At 40.6% G+C, this 25,237-nt stretch overlaps 2 protein-coding genes across 17 annotated transcripts in view; one reads left to right on the top strand and one right to left on the bottom strand.

The window, feature by feature from the left end:
* Chsy (Chondroitin sulfate synthase) overlaps nt 1–3,440 on the bottom strand; it is a 34,337-nt gene extending 30,897 nt beyond the window's left edge. For 5 of the 7 annotated variants that reach the window (XR_012999317.1, XR_004234580.2, XR_004234581.2 and 2 more), the window contains exon 1: nt 2,860–3,440. The gene's annotated coding sequence lies outside the window, so the exon portion shown is untranslated. Of the gene's footprint in view, nt 1–1,483; nt 2,074–2,859 lie in introns of those variants that run through there. The other 2 variants (XM_076370444.1, XM_076370432.1) reach the window with 2 other exon arrangements.
* Nucleotides 3,441–6,723: 3,283 nt separating this feature from the next.
* Nucleotides 6,724–25,237, top strand: part of Hrb27C (Heterogeneous nuclear ribonucleoprotein at 27C) — a 38,613-nt gene continuing 20,099 nt past the window's right edge. For 5 of the 10 annotated variants that reach the window (XM_076368996.1, XM_076369001.1, XM_076369005.1 and 2 more), the window contains exons 1-7: nt 6,725–6,913; nt 8,077–8,284; nt 8,375–8,561; nt 10,436–10,518; nt 11,110–11,503; nt 13,365–13,565; nt 15,680–15,835. In XM_076368996.1, coding sequence (XP_076225111.1) covers nt 6,876–6,913; nt 8,077–8,284; nt 8,375–8,561; nt 10,436–10,518; nt 11,110–11,503; nt 13,365–13,565; nt 15,680–15,835 — 1,267 coding nt within the window. In that variant the 5' untranslated portion in view covers nt 6,725–6,875. Of the gene's footprint in view, nt 6,914–8,076; nt 8,285–8,374; nt 8,562–10,435; nt 10,519–11,109; nt 11,504–13,364; nt 13,566–15,679; nt 15,836–16,588; nt 16,758–25,237 lie in introns of those variants that run through there. The other 5 variants (XM_076369027.1, XM_076369028.1, XM_076369013.1 and 2 more) reach the window with 4 other exon arrangements.

Raw genomic sequence — 25,237 nt, 5'->3', positions numbered from 1 at the left:
TTTTGTAACAGTCCGTACACGTCGGTCCGTATTGTGTATCGTGCATTCGTATTCGTTCGACGTCCCGGTGCAGTCTGCGTATTGTCCATCAAGACAATTATGCCGATTCATCGATGGTCGATGGATGATCGAAACGGTCGGATCCGACGATAAAAGCGATTCAATTGGGACAATCCGAGCAGTGTGCGAACCCACGCGGTGATTTATTTCGTCGAGTCAATGGGTTTTTATTTTATGCTCCGTCATCCGAGCAGTGATAAGAAAACGGTAAAGGCGTAAAGCAGCTCTAGAAACTCCCAGGATCGGCGGGTACAATGGTGTGTCCATAAGCAAGAAACCGACGCCGTTAGGAAACGTTCTCGGTGAATTAACTGTGCGGTTCTGTTACCTTTATATGGAGGAATGTGTATTCCCCGTGCCGCTAACAAGGACAGTATTCGACTGACTGGAATTTCGCGCACAAACGGGAAACAGAGAACTTTCTACACTATTCTAGCGATATACAATCGTATTCGAGGGATGAGGACAGACTCAAAAGTCTAATTGAAGGAACTACGTTAAGTAGATTAGAAACTGTGATAGAAAGAAATGTTGTATGAGCTATGTCTGGATAGACGCCTTCGGAAATTTGAAAAATTTCAAGAAACACTCTAGAAAATACGAAAATATGCTTGGAATATTATTCAGTTCGCAATCTACGCGCATAGTCTCATCAAAATTCCGTGGGTGTCAATTCGTCGATGATCCTCGCAAGTGAATGAAGTCTACGCGTTACCTCTCGAGCGATATCTCAAATTCTGAACGGAAGGTTTTCTCCTCCGTTAACGGAAATAGCCGGAGTATTTCCTTCCCTTCACAGTTCTGGCCACGCGAGAAAAATCTCACAGGAATTTCAGTGAAACCGTGCGGCGATCCTATCTGTCTGACGATAATGCGACAAAAGAACCCTTCGGGAAGTCTGCTAACTGGTCGGCCGAAATTTATTCCCTAAATCGGCGTAGACAAAGAATTGTCCCTTGGCGAAACCGGTTCCAGGCTCGCTGATATACATATCCGAATGCGGGCTGTTATTGAATCCAGGTCTGCGTGACGTGTTCTTCGTTGCAGAAAATCAGCGATAAAAAAGTGATATATTTTTTCAGAAGGAAATAAACGTTCCCGCGTAGGATAGGGACGAACTGCTTATCGCTTATGCCCGAAAACAAGATAAGAATCCGGTATTTAATCGTTACTTTCATTGACGTAATAATAATCCTATTCATATTTCTTTTTGTACAACACCGTATATAGAGATAAGACAGTGTAGATATTATATCTCTCGAAAAGTACTGAATTCTATAGTAAATAACGACGAACGTAACGACGATCGCGCACGAATCCAATTAACATTCTGCACGAAGTTCATCTGAAATTATTCAAGGAATGAGCCTGACGTACCGGTAAAAGTTAATAGCGATAATTAAGGGGTAAATGCTTTCTTAACTGTAAATTAATTATTCGCTGAATGCAAGGCCGCTGATGGTCATCGTTGATTGTCTCCAGCCGTTATCCCCGCGCACGCTTCCGTTCTCACAATCATTCCTGGATTACGCACGCAGCGAGCACGATGATTCCGTTAATATCCTCCGTTAATGCGATTTATCTTAGCCTGGTGTACAGACAGTTCCATTTCGGTTTGCGAATTCAATGTTGGCACACAGCGTGTAATCTTATCGGTACGGTGAAAAAGATTACTCGGAAATAGTAATTCATTACCGAGATAATCCGCGGCAGTCGGGTGAATTTCAGTTTCGTTCGGTCGTGTACAGGAATAAGGCGCAAAATCGATTATTTGAAGAAACCCGCGGCGCGATACCGTTACATGCGTTCCGTGAATCGATATCGATCGGCCGACGGGTGTTGACAATTGCGATTACACGCCCCGAATTCACGAAATCCCGGTGTTCGTCCCGTTAAAGGATACGATGCGTTGTGACGTGCCGTGTACGGAGGACGTGCGCACGAAAGACGGCAGGAGAACCGGTTTCAGCCGAAAGTCAGCTCCAGATCGCCTCTAGTTCCTGCCTGCGGTCTACACCGCCTAGTTCATTACGCCGAAGACTGGGACGGGTTGGCGTCGATGACTTATTCCGTACCGGGAATCTAGTCCGCCAACTCATCGGACTTTCGGGGATAAATTTTCCTCGAATCGAAACCGTCCGACGAACGGAACTCTCGGAACACCGTCGACAACGATAACACCGAAAACTGTGCGTACAACCGTTCAATCTGGAGCGACGTCTTTCACGTGAGACCGAAACGTTCGACCAAAAGTGAGCGTACTCCACTGGTGATCTTAAGGGAAGACAGAGTGTTCTATAGAAGACCATGATCATCGATATCACAAGGTTCCCACGAGTTGTCGATTAAGTCCCAAGTCAATTGGTTGAGTAATATCTGTTCCCGATCTCGTTTAACGACGAATCGGCCCGCGTTAGCGGCCGCAACGGTCGCATTCTCGAAAGACTGACCCGACCGGCAGACCCGGCCATTAGAAGCTGTTACGAGGAACGAGGTCCCCGCTAATTGTTCCCACAGACATCTAGGCAGGGTCTAAGGCAGGATCATAGCCGGTGTTACGGGGCAGATTCGCCGTGGTCGTGACCGGACTCGAAGACAGCCGCGTTGTTCAATCAACCGGTAGAAGTCTCGGCGAGTCATCGACTCTTTCAGCCACGGTTAATAATCGGAGGCTCAGGGTTCCACGGAACGATCCTCACGGCTGAACGGTTCCTCGTTATGCAAAGGATCGGTACACAAAACGATCGTCCTTTGCGCGGACCGCCTCCTTTCCCGATTCGCGTACGCGGAAACACTTACTTGCGGCTCGTAACATGTTCGGCGGTTTCTCGCATGGATCACGGATGCCACCTACGATCCCGCCGATGTCCTCGGTCCACCCGCGAGCAAGATTATCTCACTGTTCGCACAAGCTTCGATTGTTTAGCGCGACGGACCGGTTCAATTGGCCAAGGTGATCCGGTGAGGATGAACGTCACTGTCGCGCCGATTTCGCTTCCCGGATTCGGTTCGGCCGGTTCTTTCGGAGCTGCACGTGGGCCTAACTGGCGCCGAAACGAGCCGCTGCACGGCCCAGCCGTGGGTCCCGCGGCATGACAGAAACCGTGGATCAGCGGACGACGAGAGAAAACGTGGAAAGGTTCAGGCCGCGACAGCACCGGCCGCGGGACGTGTTGCGAGCAGGATGTCGGGACGGCGACTGAACGAGAAGAGACCGAGCCGGCTAGCAGTCAGCCAGCCGGGCAAGCAGTCGGCCAAGCAGTCAGCTATCCAGGCTGCCTGATCGACTCGCCGGTGTATACTAATGCTTTTCGACGGGGACGATGATACTTTTCGTTCGGTTATAGCGGTGATCAACGGGCACGCAGGGCTGCCGGGAGACGCGCTCCTGACCTCGGCAACCTTCGGCAACCTACGATCTCGACCCTTTTCTGGCTCCGTGTCCATGCGGTGGTCGCCGCGCCACGAATTCCTCGAGATTTCCAGATGCACGTGCGCACGTTCATGGACTCCAGATGAAAAGCTGCGGAAGAACCGCTGGTATCTCAGAAACGTCTTTCTTCTTAGCCTTTTAACCCTTCCAGTTGTACCGTGGAAAAGGTAATAAGCATCGAAATTACTCCGTTGATGGTATTCAGTTTTTAATGGAATCGTAGGCTTACGGCGGAGGTTGATCTCCCTTTTTCTACGGTTTACACAGCTGTAGAAGAAATCACGGGAATGGAGTTCTACGCGGTTTTAGACAGATGGTTATTAGATTATTTTGCGAGTCGGTGGAACAACAAACGAACGTTGAAACGATTATTATTTGATAATGCGTCAGCGAGTTGCAGATCGGAGAGTTTTGGCGGTCGGTCCACGGCCGCGACGCATCTATTTTTATTGGACTATGGATTATCGATATAGACCCGATTACCTAAATTTTGGAGCCGGACCCGCGGTCGAACATGCACGTCTAAGTTTAGAACTCGTGACCCTCTAAAAATATTCTTATCTGTAGGAACGTCGAGTATCTTTGGAGATGAGACGCGACGAAGAATAAGCAGCTGCGTTTAACCCGGTGCCTGTATTCCGATATCTCCTTTAAAATTCATTCACCGCGGATCCCGGTTGTATATTATGCAAAGACGTAACCTTTATAGTTCACCAGCCACGTACAGAGCACCGGAAGATCTATCTTCTATTCCCGATGGTGCCGAATATTCTCAGCTTCTAATTTCTTAACGAAAAACGACGCAGCTGTATCTTCGGCCAATAAACTTTGTTCAAGATAGCCATTGCTCTAGATTCTGCTTGGATCAATTTCGTTGTATCAAGAGGTAATCGTGAATAAGCTAAGGACATTGTCCTAGAACGGGTTCTCGGTATCATCCTCTCTAAGCAATTGCAACGGATGTCGTTGCGGTTTCGAGAGCTGCTCAAATCCAGCTGATCGTTCGCGATTTCGTTGTCGCATCGGCGCACGTTTCTCTCCAGCGTGTTTGTCGCGTGATATCGGCGCACACGTGTTTACCCGAGCAAAAGCGCGGAGAAGGCGCGAGATGTGTGTACGCGTGTACATCTCGTTAGTGTATTGTGCAAGACGTCGCGTGCAATAAGCGTGCAAGAAAGCACACCTACGGGGCGATCGCGTGCGCTTCGAAGCGCGGCTGGAGCATCGCTGAACGCTGGTCGGGCTGGTAAGAACACCCGAAGCTGACACACTATAGGCTGGCGCGTTCGTAAAGCAGGAACTTCCGTCGAAATAGAAGTGAATTGAACTACCTTTACGCTTCGTGAATTTCATATTATCCCTCGTTCGCCACGCTCGATCCTTGTTCGACCGGAACGATTGGATTAAGACGCGGACCGGCGACGTAGGTGTGTTTCAAAACGCATCGCGTACCGATCCACGGATCGTTGAACCCCGGCCCGAGATTATTCCCGCGGGGAAATAATCAGCCGATCGTGCTGAATCTTTTATGACCGGTGTACCACGGTAATTCGCGATGGAATCGATTAATCTGAACGAACGGACGGACGAGTCAAAGAGCGCGAGGCGGCGCGCTCCTAGCGGATCCGCTTAAATAATTTTATTTTTAGCTGCTCGTCGGAAATCCAGCGGTCGGAAAGACGGGGACGACGGGCCAGCCGATCCCAGGAATCCTACACATGTGATAGCTTCGGTTTGGGACATCTTTGTTACGATTCTACGCGAACGTGTCGGGTTTACGGCTTCCTGAGAAGTTAGCGATCCCTGACAACACGTGGCGGAACAAAGATACCGAGAAGAACCGCCTACACACATGGAAAACTGATTAGAAACAGTCCCTCCTTGTTTGTGCGTTCAGCGTTCAGTATTTGTTAGGTTTAGGGTCGAGCGATAATTATACAACAAAGAATAATTGGTTTTTTCTTAGATTCAAGGAGGATCCTGTTTTATTTGGAGCATGGAAACGGCCGCAATGAGTCGGAGAATGATCGTTTTACAATTCAGCGCGTAAAGGCTGTATCTATTAATTACTTTCAGCTCTAAATACTGATACATATTCGGAAAGGATGTGGCGTAACGTATTTCGAGAAATTCTCGGGGAACGTTTTCGATAAGTATTCGACTGTACCGGTGTCGTATTATCGCAGCTTTATCAGATAAGAGTGTCGACCTTTGCGTGGTGTAGATGTCTTGAATGCAAAGGAGCGAAAAATATGCGAGGAATATTCGAGCATTGGGAATTATTAATTGTTTATCTCATAGTTTCGTCTTGTCTCGTTAGCCGATATATTTATTAGTGCGCGTGTGATTCGCGAGTAATATTTTGCGCGACGTTCGCGCTGCCTGGGCCCGGTGTCCGTTTTTTAATTGAGAAAAACGATGTTAATTGAATTTTTCAGCAACAACGTATCAAATTACGTGGTCTTAATGCTCGCATCGTTCTGCATGAGTGCCTTATGAAATTATTACCGGTAGAGAGACTAATGCGTTGCACAATACGGTGGTTCTTATGCATTATGCAACGGCTGGAAGATTGCGTTTCGCGCGAGAAGAAAATGACCATTTCCTTAATAGGATATCAAAATTGGCGATAAGCACGCCATGTTTTTCATTGCCGCTAGCTCTGTGTCTTTATCATCGAAACGGCGATGATCTAACAGCGTGGCGAGACTGTGCGCGATTCAAATATTGCCGCCGGTCGGACGACAAAATGGCGGGAACCAGCTATGTGACGACAGATCGTTGAACCCATATGCACTACTGCGTTCAACTAATATTTTATTTCTCGTACAATTACTATTTATTTCTCCATGAAACAAGTAAAAAATTATTGTCAACCACTCCGTCGACGGTTCATTTAAAGAATAGGCTCAATGGAAATAGGTAATGCTATTCCCAGGGCTGTCTCAACGAAAGATTTCCCAACGAAACATGAAAATTCCCAGCTAGAGAATTATAAGTTTCCACTACAGTTCACCGCTCCGTCGATTCGAACATGAATTTCAATTTCATCGAATATGTATCGTTAATTCGAAAATAAAGGAAAGATTTATAATTTAAGTAATGTTCCCTAAACAACAGGGCGCTAACTCGCGAATATCTCGTGGCCGTAGAGGGCGCCGGTACTTTCCTAATTCCGCACCTGAGGCGCGACGGTCGACGGTTGCTGATTTGACTAGGCGGTCGGCGGAAGTGACGCGATTCGCTTCGTTACGTTTACATTCTGTTCTCGACGTCGCGTTCATTGTGGGGAGCCATTACCCTCGTCCGCGCTAAGCATCGTGCCATATTCCCATTCGCGCCCTTATACTAACAACATTCTCGTAGTTTTAAGTGAAATATTATGAGAGTGAAGACCGAAATGGACGACGACGAAAAGGGGTGAGTACAGAAATCACGGGCGCACGGCCGCTTTTTCTGCGCGGAGATATTTCGATCGAGACGCGTACACGGCCGTCGGGTTTTATTGCGTGGGATCTCCATTTGCGTATTGCAATCTCCCCGCATCTCTGCGTTTTGCCCGTCGTTGCACGGATAAAACTACCGATAAATCGTCCGTAACAGCGGCGTAGAACGTCATCGGGCACTCGCGTTCGGCCTGTATGATTTTCTCTATACGCGAGGCCAACCTTTCTTCCCCCCCGGGCCAACGAGCGGTTTCGATGTTGTAGTTTTTCACGCGAGGGGGGAAAATAATTCACCGATGCCGGCACTCCGCGCAGTGTTACTCTCTATCACCCGGCTCCTCCGATCCGGCTTATATCGTTCCCGTTTAGGTAAAACCATACGTTTCCCCGTTAAATGGTACATTAACGTCGGGGAATTCGATTCAACGCCGGATTCTACGCGCATTATTACAGCGTGAAAGTACACCGCTGCATCGCCGCCTCTCTCGTTACATCCTTCAGTTCTAGATTCCCTATTTTTATGCTCTATATCCTGAACAGCGTTTTCGTGCTCTCTTGCCGCTGTGCTTTTTCTTGCACACGTTCGACCAACTGCGAATATAATGCGAGCGGCCTCCTATAGTCTATTCTATGGAAACTTTTATGGGAGTTATTAAATACTCCTGTGAACCATAGATTAGGCTCGTTATTAATTTAGTGTCAGTCGGTTAATTCACGAATTCCGATGGATATTTCGCCGTTCGGTGAATATCGATTTAGTAATTTTTTTTTATTTTTATATATAAATAAAGAACAATGTTTTTAGGAATAGCTGTTTTCTTTGATGTTTAATGTCATGTAAACTCTTACATTTATTGATTTTCGTGCTGTCTTGATATTATTTCTGGTACATGATACTTTTGTAATGAAGTTTTCATTAATTATTCCATTAGGATACTTTTTATAAATTTTCCTAATTATCAGCGGTATTATTATTATTACTATTATTATTATTATTATTATTATTGAAGGGACTTATGTAGATTTATATTGAATTTACTTAAATTTTGAGATGCTTGTCTTGAGATTAATACTAATTATGTAATCACATGTCACTTACTTGTGGTAAACGGTATTGTTTCTTCTTTGCTGTTACAGAAAGTTGTTTGTTGGTGGTTTGTCCTGGGAGACAACACAGGAAAATCTTCAACGTTACTTTGGCCGTTATGGCGAAGTAATTGACTGTGTTGTTATGAAAAATAGTGAATCTGGTCGCAGTCGTGGCTTCGGATTTGTAACATTCAGTGATCCGGCCAATGTTCCTTTGGTTCTTCAGAATGGACCGCATCAACTTGATGGGCGCACTGTAAGTATCAACCTTCGAAGGGGAAAAAGGAATTTTTTTAATTAAATGAGATCGATTAACATATTTGTTGGTATTGCAATTGTATTACAGATTGACCCGAAACCGTGTAATCCACGCACTCAACAAAAGCCAAAGCGTAGCGGAGGCTTCCCAAAAGTTTTTCTTGGTGGCTTACCAAGTAACGTGACGGAGACTGATCTGAGATCCTTCTTTACTCGCTTTGGAAAGGTCATGGAAGTTGTCATAATGTATGACCAGGAGAAAAAGAAATCCAGAGGTGAGTACATTGCAACAGTTATCATTATTTATTTATTTATTAGCATTGTTTGATGTAGTTTCCATATTAACCAAATTATATACTTACGTCTGTGAAAAATATGCATACATAGCAATCGCGTGTTTTGTTTCTTAATTATTGTGGAAGCTATGAAAGACAATGCACCATTAATATGGAAAGTAGACTATTCTTGTTATATTATTTATTGCGTGACCAGGATTATAGTCAGAATTCTTGAAATAAATTTTTTTTTTACATATTTAATGTATTTTGATATTATTAAACAAATAAATGTACAGTAAAAAATAAGTGGTGTATGTAACTCCACTGAAGGTACTTAATACAGGATTTAAAAAAAAAAAATCAAAAATTCTGACTTGAATGCAGCACACCCATTTATAGTACAATCTCAGAAGTTTATCTAATTCTTAATATAAAAATTAAATATAAATATATAGGACTAGTAATTAATTACTTAAAAGTTAAACACAGTTCTATGCTTAAGCCAGTCAATAATAAATGGTCATTGAACTTCCCCTGCTTGATTACCCTTTTTTTTTTTAAATGACCCTGCTCTTGCTTCCTTCAATAATTATAATTAATACATCCTGATTCATACTCTTCTTAATTAATATTGTTTATTTTTGATATACACTTATGAAATACTTTAAGCTCCTATCCATAAACTGAAACTTTATATGCATTATACATAGTTATTTATGTAGTGTTTTTATCCTATTTTGCTACTCTTAATAATTCGCCTTGTCTTACCTTTAAAAGAAGTTAAGATAATTTATGTTACATTAAATTACATTAAATGTATTTATACATACTGTGATTTTGGCTAAGTTTTATTAAGAATAGGTTATTAAGTACATAAGTTAAATGTACATAACATAAGTTTTGAAGTTAAGCTATTAGTAAGATACGTTGTACATCTTATTTTTTATTAAATATTATCCACCTATTATCTTATCCATTGAATAATAAGATCAATTACTTATATTTATCATTAACCGGCATATGTTATATAAAGGATTAATCTTAAATATCTAGTATAAAATTTATAACTAAATAAATTAGGGTATCATTAATTTCTATGGCTTTTTAGTATAGAATAATTTTTGCCTTAACATTGGTGTCCTTGTGGTTAAACATTTTAGTAAATACGAGAGAACACGTTTATATCTTTCTTTCTTCTTTAAATATTTATTCATTTTTGGTGGCTGCATTCAAGAAGTTGGTGTGTTCCATTAGCCCAAATGAATTTTCTTTTACGCATCATATTTATTTATTTTTTTAACAGTGTGGATTGCTTTGTACATTAATCTCTCAATGCCATGACTCGGAAAATATTTTCTGAACTCGTTATTTACGAAACGTTCTTGAAACAAATATAATCCAATGTGAATCTCTCGTGACTTTCGTTTTACTTTCCGCCGTTTCTTTCGGTCTCCGAAATTAGGAGAAAATAGAATACCTAATCGAAAAGCTTCTTCAAATCAGCCATCATAAATTTTTTAGATTAAGTACATTAAGCTTTATGTGCACATAAGATGGATAGTAATGATAAGTATCATAAAAAAAAGTTCTAGAAGATGCATGTGTTTAATCGATATTAAAATTGTAATATTATTTTATATACTCAAATATAATCCAAATTAAGTCCAGCCATTGTTATCATTAACATAGCAAAAGTAATTAGATATAACGGACAAATTGAAACGAAATTGTATAAGCAACTTGTAATTTCTTATAAAGATTTAGAACAGGTATATAATATATGCATATACATGAACAAAAAAGAGAGAAGGTGTATTTGTTGTGTAAATATATGGGGCAATTTTTGATATACTATCACGTTTGGACGGCAGGATTTGGCTTCCTCAGCTTCGAGGATGAAGATGCCGTGGACCGATGTGTCGCCGAGCATTTCGTCAACTTGAATGGAAAACAGGTATAGCTACCTACACACTAGCATATATTTATATATAAATATATACATATATACATATATTCCTAGAATAATGTAATGTAAAATAATAATAAGTACGATTGTTACTATATAATTATAATGTTACACCACCTCTACATAGTCTTAAATAATACATTAATATTAGTTATAGTACTTATTTTATTTTACACTATTTTTTCATACTATGTTAACGCTAAACAAACATGTACGCTTAGTTTACTATTATGTAAGTATATCGGTTAAAAATCGTAAAGAAAAGAGGCAAAGCACAAAAGTACAAAAAATAGAGAATACCAGAAAAATTCGTGTAAGATGCGCCACTCGAACGATTTTGAAAAACAAGATTAGAGTATATATATATTTATATATATCTTAGAATTTATGTAAGACTTGGCGAGTTTCTCGAAAGCTTCGATCATTGTAATGAAAATTGATTAAGGCAACAATGGGATTACATTTAATTCTATTCGAAGAATCGGTGACCTCTCGATTAATTCTATTCTACGGTCACGAGAATCTACGGGCAGAGATGACGGAATTCCTACAACGTTCGTTCGTTCGTTCTGCTTCCAGGTTGAGATCAAGCGTGCCGAGCCGCGTGATTCTTCTAGCAAAATGAACGACAGCCATCAGGGACAATGGGGCCCGCCGCAGCCTGGCGGTCCGCCGATGGGAATGGCTGGGAATATGGGACCCATGGGTGGGCCCAATGGGCAGATGGGTGGACCTATGATGGGAGGTCCAATGGGACCGCCTGGAAACATGATGCAGCAGTATCAGAGCTGGGGTACTAGCCCTCAGACGGGTGGTTACGCTGCTGGTTACACCACCCAATACAATTCTCAGGGCTGGGGCGCGCCTCCTGGACCTCCTCAGCAACAGCAGATACCACCACCACCTCATCACCAATGGGGTAGCAGTTACAATGTCCAACCTGCAGGAACACCTCAAGGTTACAGCGGTTACGGTAAGTTTTTCCCCCATAACGCTGCCATTTAACTATTACTCAACTATTTTCTTGAAACCGAATTTTCCATTGAAACTTGATTCCAATTAAAAATAAACTTCATTCGACGAAGCGCAATTTACGAATCGATGCGCGCGACACGCAACCGTCGAGAACGACGGACATACAACTTCATTTTCCGCGCGAAATAATCTACGATGATTGTACAGTGTTGTCTCGATCGAAGATGATAATTCGTCACGTTTTCAAAACTTCGGATCACTTTATTTCGCGCTGTGCGTGCGCGTTACTATTTTTTTCTTTCGTTGGTTTATTTAAGGACAACACGTTAAGGTTATAGTTGTAAAGATTAACAAATAACTTTCGATCCTGTCCTCTCCCCCTCCGTCCTCCTTGGAGATGTTAGGAGAAGAAAGAGAATGATAAGAACACGAGAAAACAAATGCCTAATGACGGAAGATTAATTATCTTTATTTCGATGCCCCCTGGAGGTTATATTATGGAAAGAGAATACAGTAGGACATTATAAACACCGAATGAGCATCTAAATTAAACGGTTCAGACTCATTAGTATAGATATATATGTATACATATATAATACACATGTATTTTTTCCTTAAATATCGCGTGTACACCGTTGTTGCAAAATTACGTTTCAATACAACATTCGCGAGTAACTCCCTTTTATAACCGTAATCATCTGTCGACTCATCATTTCCGTGAAATGTAGCTCGATCATTACGCATCCAAGTAAAAATGTAATTACTACGCTACGCGGATTCGGATCGATTTAATGGACACTTCCGAAACATTCGACCTCGTAATCTTATCTCGTACAAGTTTGTGCTTGATTCTCGTGACGGAGAATCAAGCGTAAACATCATCATCGCGTTACGAAAAAAAAATAGCAATACACTAATGTAACGAAGTCGGTGCGCGGAAAGCACATAGAACATTTCATAAGCAATATTAACCCAAGTGCCAAGACTGCAACGAGCGAGCAAGCTTTAGTTGTTCGTTGACTCTGCCTTCATTATCCTAGGGGATGAAAGAAACGGAAAAAAAGAAAGAAAGAAAGATTATTGTCATTCCATTATGTACGATTTTCACATTTTCAGAGGGGAAGAGATCATAGAGGTAAGTTCTCACCGTTAGCGATCGAAAACGCTTTTGGAGTCTGTTGCTTAAAAGTTCGCATCTTTTTTACAGCGATTATTATTGGTCATCGGCAGTATTGGTGATCCTGCCTGTGGTATTTTGAGCATTTTCTTTGAAATCTCATGATCCCATTAAACACCGCTTATCGGTGCATGCTTGGCACTGAAGTGGTTGACCAAGTTCGGGTACGTTCGCTTTGCTACCCTATTGCCGGAGACTTTCGAATTACCGAGTCGCTGAGACTCTCTTTGTAAACGATACGCAAAGTTTCGAATTTGACACGGCCCTAACGATCGATGTTCATAAAATAATTCAGTTCGAAATTAACCGCAACCATAGAGCACTTTGTAAGAGCTAACTCCCCTAGCTTCGTGATCTTAGAACATCGAGTATCACAGTACCTCGACTGAATTTAATAGTCTTCAATGCAAGTAATTAACAAAAATTAATCAACAACCAGTCTGAGAAACAGCAGACTGGCGGAACGTTTCGAAATTCTCCATCGAAGATCGACATGAAATTTGTATATGTTTCACTTGTGGATTCGCGAGTTTAACCTCTGTTGAGAAACAACCCTTTTTCGAGTGTCCTGTGTCCTGCAAGAGGATAGTGTGTGTCAGCAGAGTGAACGTATCCCGAGAAAACTGCATTAAGAAGACGTCGGTGGTCGGTGACACGTGTTTTGTGTGGTTGATGATCGCAGGTGGGCCGGCGGCGGCCGCTTCAGGGGGCTACGGGCCCACGGCGGGTACTGGCGGGGCTGCGGGGGGCGGGCCCGGGGCTTCCTGGAACTCGTGGAACATGGCACAGAATGGGCCACCTCCAGGGACCCAGCCACCACCTCAGCCCCCTCAGCCCAACTCCTCGCAGCCCAACTCCAACTCGAACCCCTCTGGCCCGCAGGGTGAGTCTTCAAGCTCAGTCAATCAACGTCTTTCCTCTTTCCACCCTTTCGCATCGTACAGCTCCAGCATCAGCTACTCGACACTAGTCAAAGCTGCCTATTGTTTCCTCTTCTATTTCTGTCTGTTTAATTTAACACGTTGAGTCTTACAAATTCGTCGAAGTGTTAGAATCGTTTTATTTTTTTAACTGATTTTTTGTTTTACTTTGTCGAAAAGGTAAATGACATTTTTTGTTTTATGATTTCAACTTTTTTTTTGTTCTTTTTTTTTCTTTTTGATTTGATTAAAAGAGATAATGTTACGCATGATTGTGTACGATTCGTTTAACAGAAATTAATCTTGCTTTCGATCTTTTACATTTATTCATATATTTTGTTTCCGTTCTTAATACGCGCTGTTCATGTTCTCCTATCTGCGAGATTATTGTACCATTAAGTTTTAGATCCCCTTGGGAATGTAATTGTGTTTATGTCGCTGCCTGTTAACAAATACTAACGCGATCGGCTTTCGGGCCTGCAGAATAATGGCGAGAGCTTGTATGCATTGGGGTCGGAAGAACACGAAAGCATTTTTATTATATTTGTAACTAAAAGCGAAATTTAGTTATTTATTCTTTTATTTATTTATTTATTTATTTATTTAATTACTTATTTAATTATTTATTAATCAATTTCTTTTATTACGAATAAATGTTTGATTCCTCTTGCGAGGATATCCTTCACCGATTCCATGAATCCTCCTCTACCATTTGTATGTTAGTCCGTCCGCTTTCGCGCCGAAGGCATGTGTGACCGTGCGAGACAGATATTCGTACTGGAAATTAAAGTGAGACTTGCTGTTTGAATAGATACATAGCAATTACGATATTATAACTAGCTGTAGTGTATTTTAGAGCTACGCTTTTGTCATACTGTTTTACGCTTCTAATTGTTAGCCGGCAACAGTAGTGATCATCCAGATAATCGCACTATCCTCATTCATCATTTCACTGTTTGAACTTTTTTGTATATTGCCGTTTACTCTTGTTTGTCCCGTGTGAACCAATACAAGTATTTTCTTTCTACTTACGTTGGTCGTTTATTTATGTATCTTTGTTTATTTTCTCAAATATATATATATATATATATATATATATATAGTACCTCCTAGAAACGAACGATTGGTTTTATCGGCGTTTATTAGATTCACATTAGAGTAGGTACTTGAAACCAGTTATTTATTTTCCTTTTTTCAAACACGCCCCGTTAACATATATATATATTTCACAGCCAGAAATCTGGAACGATCTAAAAAAAATTCCTGTCGTTTTCGTTTCTCTTTTACTTAAAGATCAACGGATTCGCAAAGCAAAAGTATGATGGAACGATCCTACTCTCACTCCTTTCATTTCCTGTACTGCCTACCAGCAGAGTCCGGCCAACGGATTCATGTCTATTCTCTTATCGAGGCCCCGTTCTCACGATTCGATCCGATCCCGGTACGTTTTCTAATATCGCTTCCGAAAGTAACAATAGACATCGATTCGTGGCTGGAATCCTGAGATCAGTATTACACTTCCGTGCGGCCAGATCGTTTCCACGGTTTCGCACGAACTCAATTACGTGACACGTGAAGTCTCGCGACCGCGGAGATCAACGAGTATCGACGAATATCAACGAATATCGAGAGCATTGCTTGCTCGGGGAACCGTGTCACTGGGTCCGACGAGGCACGCGTGTTATACTGGTCTCAGTGTTTTATACGAACACAACCACGCTATTTCCGGACACTAACATATTCGACGGACAAGATAGATGTCATCCGAGATACATTTTGGATAGGTCTGGCCGTTCGATTCCGACGCTTGTCTCACACCCGAACGCGCGTAATTCCTTTCTCTCTCTCTCTGTCTCTCTCTCTCTTTTTTTTCTCGTTTTTTTTTTATTTGTTTATTTTTTTCTCATTTCTCTTCTGGAACGATCTCTCTCTGTGTATTTTTGTCTCTGGCAGACGCATCGAAAATGTGTCTCGGGGTCCGGTCGAACAGTTTCCAGGCTTCTGAATAAATGAGACGACGCGATGCGGCGGCGGCGGCGGCGGCGGGATAATGCCACGTTGAAAATCAATGTTCCAGGTGACATGTATTCGCGACAGACCACCGGCTCAGGTGCGCCCGGATCCAGTAGCAGTTCAGCCAAGACACCGGATTACACTGGGTACTCCGCATACGGTAATTACGCTGACACCAGTTATCCACAGCGTTCATATCAGGGAGGAGAAAGCAACCAAGGTGGGTATGCCGCCAGCGCCCCTAAACCCCAGCCAGGCTTTGATTTCAAAGAGTGGCAAACCTCATGACCATTTTAATTGACCCGTGATGGAGAGATGCGCTGAATGGCTTGGCCTTGCTCGTGGGTTATTTCTTTACATTACGTATAAATTCAGGGAAAAAAAACGCAAAACAAAAAACAGACAAACGGAACGAAATGGATATATACATATATGTATATATATGAATATATATATAGATATATACAAATATAAATATATATATATGTGTATATATATATATTTATGTATGTATATAGATATATATACATATATACGTATATTTATACATATATATATACATTTATAATATATAAATATATATATAAGTACATATATATATATAAATGTATATATATATATATATATATATGTATAAATATATATAGATATATGTGTGTATATATATGTATATATACATATATATATATATAAATAAAAAAAAGAAAACAAAACACATCAGAGTAAAACGTAAAAAAAACACACAAGTCTGCATTCGATCGTGCATTCTGCGGACTCGGGGTCCTGGGACATTCTTTGTAGTTTTCATGGATAAAACGAATCCAAAGACGCGAGGCTCGATTTTCCTCCGATGAAATTCGTGTGGTCGATTATATTCCCGTACGGTGGATAATATAGCGTTCCCAGAGGGTGGTTCTTTTTGTAACATTGTTTTCTTTTTTTAATAATACGCTTTTGGTGTTCGTTTTTGCAGGATCACGTTGGCATTAAAAAGAGTATGTGTACCCCCGTTGAATTTTGTCCGTCGGTCGCCTCCGGTGGGTGGCAGTTTGCGCATCGACGGAGACGATCCGTTCTTCGCGCAAAGAATGTCCCAGCCGAGACAGCATTGTCGTTCGCGAGCGGTCGTATTTTCGCAGTTCGATAGATCCGATCATTGTTTCTGGAAAACATATCTCTTTTTTCTCGGGATTGAACGATGTCGAGCCCAAAAAGTATATACATATAAAAAAAAAGTAAATAAAAGAAACGGCAAAAAAAAACACATATTAAACGAACGAACAGACGAACGGCCCGAGTTTGTAAGAAAGAACGAAAACAAAAAAAATAAATAAATAAATATAACGAAAAAAATGAACACGGAAGCGTCACGGGAGAGGAGAGGGTGGTTAGGTTGTGCCTCGGGACGCATTGGTTTCATTGATCGCTCGCGAGAACGGCCCATGATCTTTTGTCGGGCTTCGAGAACCGAAAGATGGAAATGCAGTTTTTTGAAACATACATAACATACACCACATACCGACAATGATCGTGCTCATACAATTCGAGAGGAAGAGGTAAAAAGCAAAAACGACGAGAAAAAAAAATGGAACGGATACGATAAATGAAAAAAATAAAAACAACAAGTAACGAAATACGGTATACAAAAAAGCAGATAACACGTAGATGATAATAATCGATGATCGATAAAAAAAAAAAGCAAAACAAAACAAACACACCCATGGTGCAAGCGAACTCCTTCATTCTTTTTTTTCTGTATGGCACTGGGATAGAGGGTAGGAAGCGGAGACATAATAGAAGTATTTTAAGAGTAAACTAATAGATCGAGTTGAAATCAAGTGAGATATTTCAACGAAAGAAAGTGAGAAACGGAACGAGAAGCAGTAAGAAGCGAGTGTAAAGAACGAAACGGAATGCTGGGAAATCATTGATTACTTATAAAACAGCATTTACGAACGCGGGGGGGTGAATGAGGTATCTAAGTTTTTTTCCCTTTTTTTTTCTTTTTTGAGAAAATCTCTTCTCAAAGTGGATGGCACAAATTCTCGATGCTCGTTCACCTCTTTACTCTTTTTTTTTTGTTGTTTTTATTGATAATTACAGTTAGTGAACACCCTTCTTCGGTAATTCGAAACTTAAGAATAACGAAACTATAAAACGAACTCTATTATTATTATACGGTCTCCAGTGGGAACGGCCAGCGAGATTTGGCCGGCTACATTCGAGACACCCGTCCCTCCACGATCTCGTATTTATTAAAAGAAATGATATGAATCAGAATAGTTGTAAGGCTGGGTAACCGAGGAACAAGATGACGGACATTTTAGAGATAAAAAAGAAGTAAGGGAAAGGAAAGGAAATGAAATGAAATGAAATGAAATAAAATCGAAAATGGAAATGAAACTAAATGAGACGTAACGATGAAGTGAATATAAAGAAACGAGTAATTAACGAGATAATTAAGTAAGCGGTGTTCACACTGATAGACACACAGACACCCAGGCTGACTTATATTACATAAAACTACATAGATAGTGTAAAATACAAATAGATCTTTTTAATATGATGTATGTATAATCTATATACGACTCTTTGACAGCAGGGTGCAGTTTTTCCTTAAGCATCTTCATTTACCTTTGTACTCTATATATATATATATTTCTTTTCTTCCACGTCATATCAGCGTAGTAGTCTCTTCGCAGACGTTTTTATTGTCTATTCCGAATTTTTTTTCTTTCGTGTTTAGTTTTGTGTTCGCTTTTGACTTGGATCAGTTACGTTCGTTGTCCAGATCCTTTTCCGCTTCCGACGCGAATCCCGATCGGAAGGGGACGAGAAAACGGGTACTCGAACGCGAAATAATTGTACGACGATGAATATTTTTGTTCTTTTTTCTTTTTTAACGATCAAAGGAAAAGAAAGAAAAAGTACGTAAACGAATTGTATCATAAGAACTTCTTGACCGTCAGACGGGTTTCTGCACGGCTTGTATTGCATCAAATAATGTGAAAACTAGTTTATTTTTTACCTCGGATTTATAATAGTTAATTATTAGGCATGTTTAAGGCTACGATTATTGTTACTATTATTAATTACTTCTACGATATAATTATTACTATTATACTATTACCATTATATAAAGGGAAAAAAAGGAAAAAGAAGAACTATTTACAGCTATTTACCACTATTTACTGTTGCGACTGCTCCTACTGCAACCACTACGATTGCACTTAACTATTATTATACACACACGAAGACACACCTATTATTACCGTCTACGATAATTATTAACGAAATATTGTACGATGATGCTTATAAGTGTTTTTTAAATTTTAGATGATTAGAGATGAGATCACGGTATTTAACGACGGAGGGAGGGGTTAAATTATATTTATGTAAACTTTGTGTGCGCTTTTCCTCGGCGGGGGGCGTCGATCTGAAAAGTCTACCTGATTAAATATATGACTTAATTGTATTTACTCTGTAGGATTTACCATAGTTCTAAACAAGGAAATATTTCGGAACGAATGCTCTCAAATATAAATATGCTCACGTTTATTACTGAGCGGGTCGCGTTGTGTCTTACTTTTGTCAATAAGGAATCGCAAGTATTACGCTCTAATGTAATTTTTAAATTTTTTACAAGGTCACAAGGTAATTAGTAGGGTTAACAAATAATAAAACGGAACCAGCAATTTGTGTAAGCTTCCTCGTTATGATCTCAATACGATTAGTGTGTCTACTCATAGCGACAAACGTTCTTTCTGTTCTTTCTTATTTGTTTTTTTCTTTTCCTTCTCTGTGTCGAATTGCAAAGTCGCGTTCATTCTGCATTACTCTTTTTTCTCTTGTTTTCCTCTGTATTTTTCTTTTTCTTTCGTTCATATGTTCTTTAAAACGATATACATACATACATACGATATTTTTCCTTTCTCTTAATGCGCATATACATATACACACGCATATGTACACATATGTATATGTATATGTTTCCTTTCTTTTGGTCGGTTGTTGCCGTCGAAAATAACGTAACACGGAAGCAAAGAAAACGAGAAGCGACCGAGTTTCGCCATTTGATCATCGCTGTCCAATCAATTCTACACACCAAAAAAAAAAAACACGTTACACACCGACACACGTAAATATACGAGCATAATACACATTCGTAACACGTATATACTGTACTTACTCCTGTATATACCATTCATCGATTTAACATTTCGCGTTTCCCGATTCGGTATAGGATTTTCTTGTTGAAGTTTTTCTTGTTAACAGTATCGCCGATAGCGTTGTAGAACGTACACGTAAACACACACGGAAATGTATAACACGCATAAACACGCAGAATACACGGGAATAACGATTAGTCACCGGGGGACGAAGAGAAAGCATTAACAAACGCGACTCGTGGAAACTTCTGGGATCAACGCAATAAAAAAAGCACACACACACGTTCATTCGACTAAACCTGAAGACAAGGAGAGAGAGAGAGAGACGAGTTAGGGAGCTCAATCAAACCGTTCGAGAACATTTTTTCTACGATAATTGTTATATGGTAATTAGACACTGCACGCACGCGCGGACGACAGGAGAAAAACGAAAACGCGTAATCCGCCAACTCTTGAACACGTTCTTACATTCATACGGTCACGTAGACGCGCATCGTACATACAACAATATAAACACACGCAAATAATTATGTAGAGATTGAAAAAAAGAATACACACGCATACACGTACACGGACACACAGCTGATTTACACAGGCCACAAGTTATATTGAACAACTGAATGAATAAATAGTGAATTTTAATAAGATGCTAAATAGAATTAACGAGAAATAATGTAGCGGTGACTTTGTGGTTGTTCTAAATGATATGTTATTTAAATACCTACACTGAGAGGCGATATATAAAGAGAGAGAGAGAGAGTGGGAGAGAGTGGGAGAGAAAGGGTGCGCGAGAGAGGGAGAGACAGAGTGGGAGAGCGAGCAGCAAATTAAAATAGAGAAAACGAGAGAGCGATAGAGAGGGAGAGAAAGGGAGAAAAGTTTTTATCTCTACGGCTGTTTTTTCAGAACTTATTTTATAAAGTAATATAATGAATGAGCATAAACAGAAATCACTAGTGAATATCGATTATGATTATAATTATTACTAACGTAACTAATTGTATTCCTTACCTACTATATTATCGATTTTTAAATAAAGTTAAAGCGTACGAGTAAATAAATTTAAAACGTTTTTAAGTGTAAACGGTGAGAAGCGTGCCGGGAGAAAGTGATGATATATCGATACATTTTTCATTTATAGATCGCGTTTAACCATAATTAATTAACGTTTGTTGGAATCTTGTGAGCGAGGTAATAAATTAATTTTGTATTATAATTAACGAGTCTCAGAGAGATGAATTTAAATTTACTCTAAGCGTGGCGTGACGAGTCGAGACGGATAAACGGGAGAGACGGGAAACGAGTGAAAGTGAGAAAAAAAAAATGGAAACACTGATTTAAAGTGACGATAGCAAAGTTTAAAATCGCTGCCTTTTGCCGCACTGTGTATATACGTATATTTTAGGGTACGGTTCGAGGTATCGTATCGGAGGGATTACGAGCGAGAGAGTGGTAGCAATGGGATTTGATATGAGAACACACATCACAAACAAGGACACACAAAATGATGATGATGATGATGTTGATGATTATGATTATGACGATGATGATGATGATAATGGTGACAGGAAAGCGGGAACTAGCGGGACTATTCGAAATAATTGACGATTAAACTAATTGTAACAGATAATATATTTATATTTAACGCAATATTATTAGTATTTTTCAATACAGAGATAACGCATCTAATTAAACGTAAATACGTAGGCAGATAGGGAAATGATCATTTTGATTCTAACCGTTGTTACTACCTGTCGTGGTTCGCGATCACTCGCGGAGTCATCGACTTGCTCTCAGGGTTGTTACTGTCTTTGTTTCCTCTTTTCTACCTGCTTTTCGTTTCTTCTTTCTACTTTTCCTCGCACCCCCCTACATTCCCCTTTTCATCATCATTTTCTTACCCCATCTTCTTCGCCTTTGACCCCACCCCTCCTTTTTTCCAATTCGTTTAAGTTCCCCCTGCCTTGTGTTCGCATACTCTATTTCATTAACTGGTTCTCGAAGAGTCGTTTGTATTTATTATATACTTGTAGGTCGATTAACCGTTTCGTTTCTCTTCTTTTCTGCGGAGAAAAGACGCAACCGCGGCACCGACGGCCAACGGGGCCGATCCTTTTTACAGTGGTGTCCGGCGGCCGCCGGGCCGGCATCCTTTTTAACAATAATTTATTCTTGATCGATATATAGGACTGACTCACTATAATTCTATACATTTAAGATTTAAGTATTGAAAACCGCAGACAGCTCGTAGATTTACTTTTTCGTTAATTAATAACTGTAAGACACCACCTGCAACGGGGGAGAATGAACAGAAAACGAGATAAAAAAAAAGAATACACACACACAGAGACACACACACGTACAGAGACATACGCGTAGACACACGGTATATGTAATGTTAATTAACGAATCGAACAGGATAGAGATAACTTTTTACACTTTTTACGATACGTTTAGCGATTTGTAATCCTCTTTTTCCATACACGTGTATAATGGTAGGATCGAATTCACCGCGTATCCCCCCCCCAATTTTCTTCGTGCATTTCATGATTCTATTTCCTTGTATCATTGTTGCTGTTCGTCTTTTTTTTTCTTTCCCTTCACTGTTCCTTTCGTCGTTTCTTCGACTTCTATTTTCTTCTCCCCTTTTTTTTTAAATAGGCTGAGTAAATTCCTCGAAGATGTATAATTAATAATTTAATGTAAATTAACGATAGCGACATTCGTCATTTCGTGTTTTTTCTCTATTTCTGAATCGTATACGGTTTCACGCGTACACGGTTCGCGCGTGGTAAATCGATATGTTTAACGGAAAATAGAGGCGATGGACAAAAACTATTAAATATGTAATTATAATTCCGGGGGCGTTGTTTTTTAACGTTAAACGCGTACTTGGCGTCGTCCCGCTCATTGAAGACTGGTCATAATAATTAAAGTAATTATACTTAAATACTTAACTGTTCATATTGTAATCTATAAACGAGAGAGAGAGAGAGAAAGAGAGAGAGAGAGAGAGAGAGTGAGAGAAAGAGAGAGACCCGTTCTTTTTTTTTCTACTTCTACCTTTTTTTCTTGTTTGTGTTCTCCTTTTTGTCATCGACGAAAGAGTTTGATCGTAATTCTTAATGGGTATATTGTATCGCGTAATTAGTTTCGTAACCACAACGACCGTTATTCGTTAAAAAATGCATTTCTTTGTTAGCACACGCTCTATCGCCACCGTCTCGATCTGGAACACATTTTAGAAGCATTCGAAATTCTTCCTTCTTTTTCTTTTTGTTTGTTGTAGAACCGAGGAGTGGAAGCTCCGTAAGTCAGAAACCGAACAGGAATCGCGTGTGGGCATTTTTCCAAGGTGTATGGAATAACGTTTGGACATAGATCATTTGTTTTCTTCGACACTTTTCTCGAACGAGCGACAGACACATACACACACACACACAGATACACACACATGTACATTCGTTGAAGCACAAAAATCGCGTGATCGGCGATGAGCAAAATTGATCACTGCCCGAGCCAATCCTTTGCCATCGATTTCGTTTGCGTATTCGTTCGATCGACCATCCCCCCCTTTTTCAAACCCCTCGCAATTCTTCACGCGTTGTCTGTCACAGAACTAACAAACAAAACTATGAGAATCAAAGGAAAAAGTCACTCGTTCACAGTCGTCGGGCACAAAACGGAAACACTTGGAACAATCTCAACACGTTCGCGGCGAGCATAGGCGATTTCCAAAATTGTCGAGTACAGAACAAGATTTCGAGTTCGGAACGCGAACACGAACACACAGTTACATTCGCATCTTATATACACACGTACACACACAAACATAAAGACCCCGAGAATATTCTAAATTACGTTTACGTAGAAACAGTTAAGGAATTAAATTCTAATCGCAACGGGCAAAGTGATCGCGTTGTCTTAGCGAGCGGAAGTAAAAGCTAAAAAAATGGTTAATAAACGAGAAGCATATAATAAGAGCGAACGGAGACTATAGGAATTCGATGAACTTTACTTAAGGGAAGAGAAACAAATTCTAAATGTATGTTCACGTGAAGTGCCCTGCTATAGTTACGAGTACAAAAGGGCTAGAGGGGTGTGTGCAGCCGGATTAAGTAGGACGCGTGAAGGGATATCGACATCATTGACAGACATGTTTCACACATAAACTTCACAAACACATCAACAGCTTCGGATATTAAATGGGGATGGGGTGAATGATGAATGAAATGGTTCTCTCGGGAGGGTGAAATTCAGATTTCCGATCCGTGTGTGCATTAGATCGAGTATTAACGATCGGAGAATCAAGCGGAGAAATATACGAAAGATATACTTAACGACAAAGAAGACGGAAAGTATAGGGAACCGATCGATTCGCACGGTGCAGGTGTCTAAGAACGAACCTCCTTGCACGTCGATCTCGTAGCACGACCGTGGAAAAACGACCGAACACCGTGAAACGGGAAAGATCCGAGAATGGGAAACGGATTTTCTCGCGCGTTCAGCGAATAGAAAAATTCCTACAGTTTGGGAATGCTTTTGTCTCGCGGATATCGGGCGGAGCAGAAAAAGAAACGGATGAAACGAGTAGACCCGGGATAGCCCGACGGATCGATCTACGCATTTTAAATCGATATTATTCTAGCGTCGAATTGTAATGGTATATTAAATAAAGTTTAAAAAAGAAAACGGAAACGTAACGGGAAGGGAAGCTGAGAGATAGAGAGAGGGAGAGAGAGGGAGAAAGGAAATAATGAGAAACTACGTCGACGAATTGTAAACGATAATAAAAATGAGAAAATTGTTAACTGTAATAACATGACCTGTATACTTGTAACGTTTAGCATTATATATTGGTAAGATCGTGCCCCCCTACCGACCGAGCCGAACGATTAGAATTATTGATATAGCGGGACGAATATAGTTGAAACGAGGAGCAAAGATTAACCGAGACTAAAACAAATGGAAAACGTCAGAGGGACATGTTTTTCGAATAGAAGTAATAATTGCGTTAGTAAGATTCGGTCGCATCGGCCCGTCGTTTCTTTTTTTATATTTTTTCTTCATTTTCAACCGATCGACTGTACAGAGGATGAAGCGAAAGTAACTAGCGTGGCGAATAGGGAGAGAGAGAGAGAGAGAGAGAGAGAGTGAGTGAGTGAGTGAGTGAGTGAGAGAGAGAGAGAGAGAGAGAGAGAGAGAGAGAGAGAGAGAGAGAGAGAGAGAGAGAGAGAGAGAGAGAGAGAGAGAGAGTGAGAGGGAGAGGGAGAGGGAGAGGGAGAGAGAGAGAGAGAGAAATAAGAAGAGGCGGTGATCGGCAAGGGCCGATGCGACTTCGAAAATAACACGTCGATAATAACGAATATGAGAATTGAAATGAGAACGTATCCATTGTTCATCGTGTTTTACCTCAGACAATTAAGGGATACATTTAAGGAGTCTTTACGCTC

The sequence above is a fragment of the Nomia melanderi genome, chromosome 1 (genome assembly GCF_051020985.1).
Source record: "Nomia melanderi isolate GNS246 chromosome 1, iyNomMela1, whole genome shotgun sequence".
NCBI classification, from domain to species: domain Eukaryota; kingdom Metazoa; phylum Arthropoda; class Insecta; order Hymenoptera; family Halictidae; genus Nomia; species Nomia melanderi.
The sequence above is the reverse complement of the archived record's forward strand: the minus strand, read 5'-3'. Positions and strand labels throughout refer to the sequence as shown.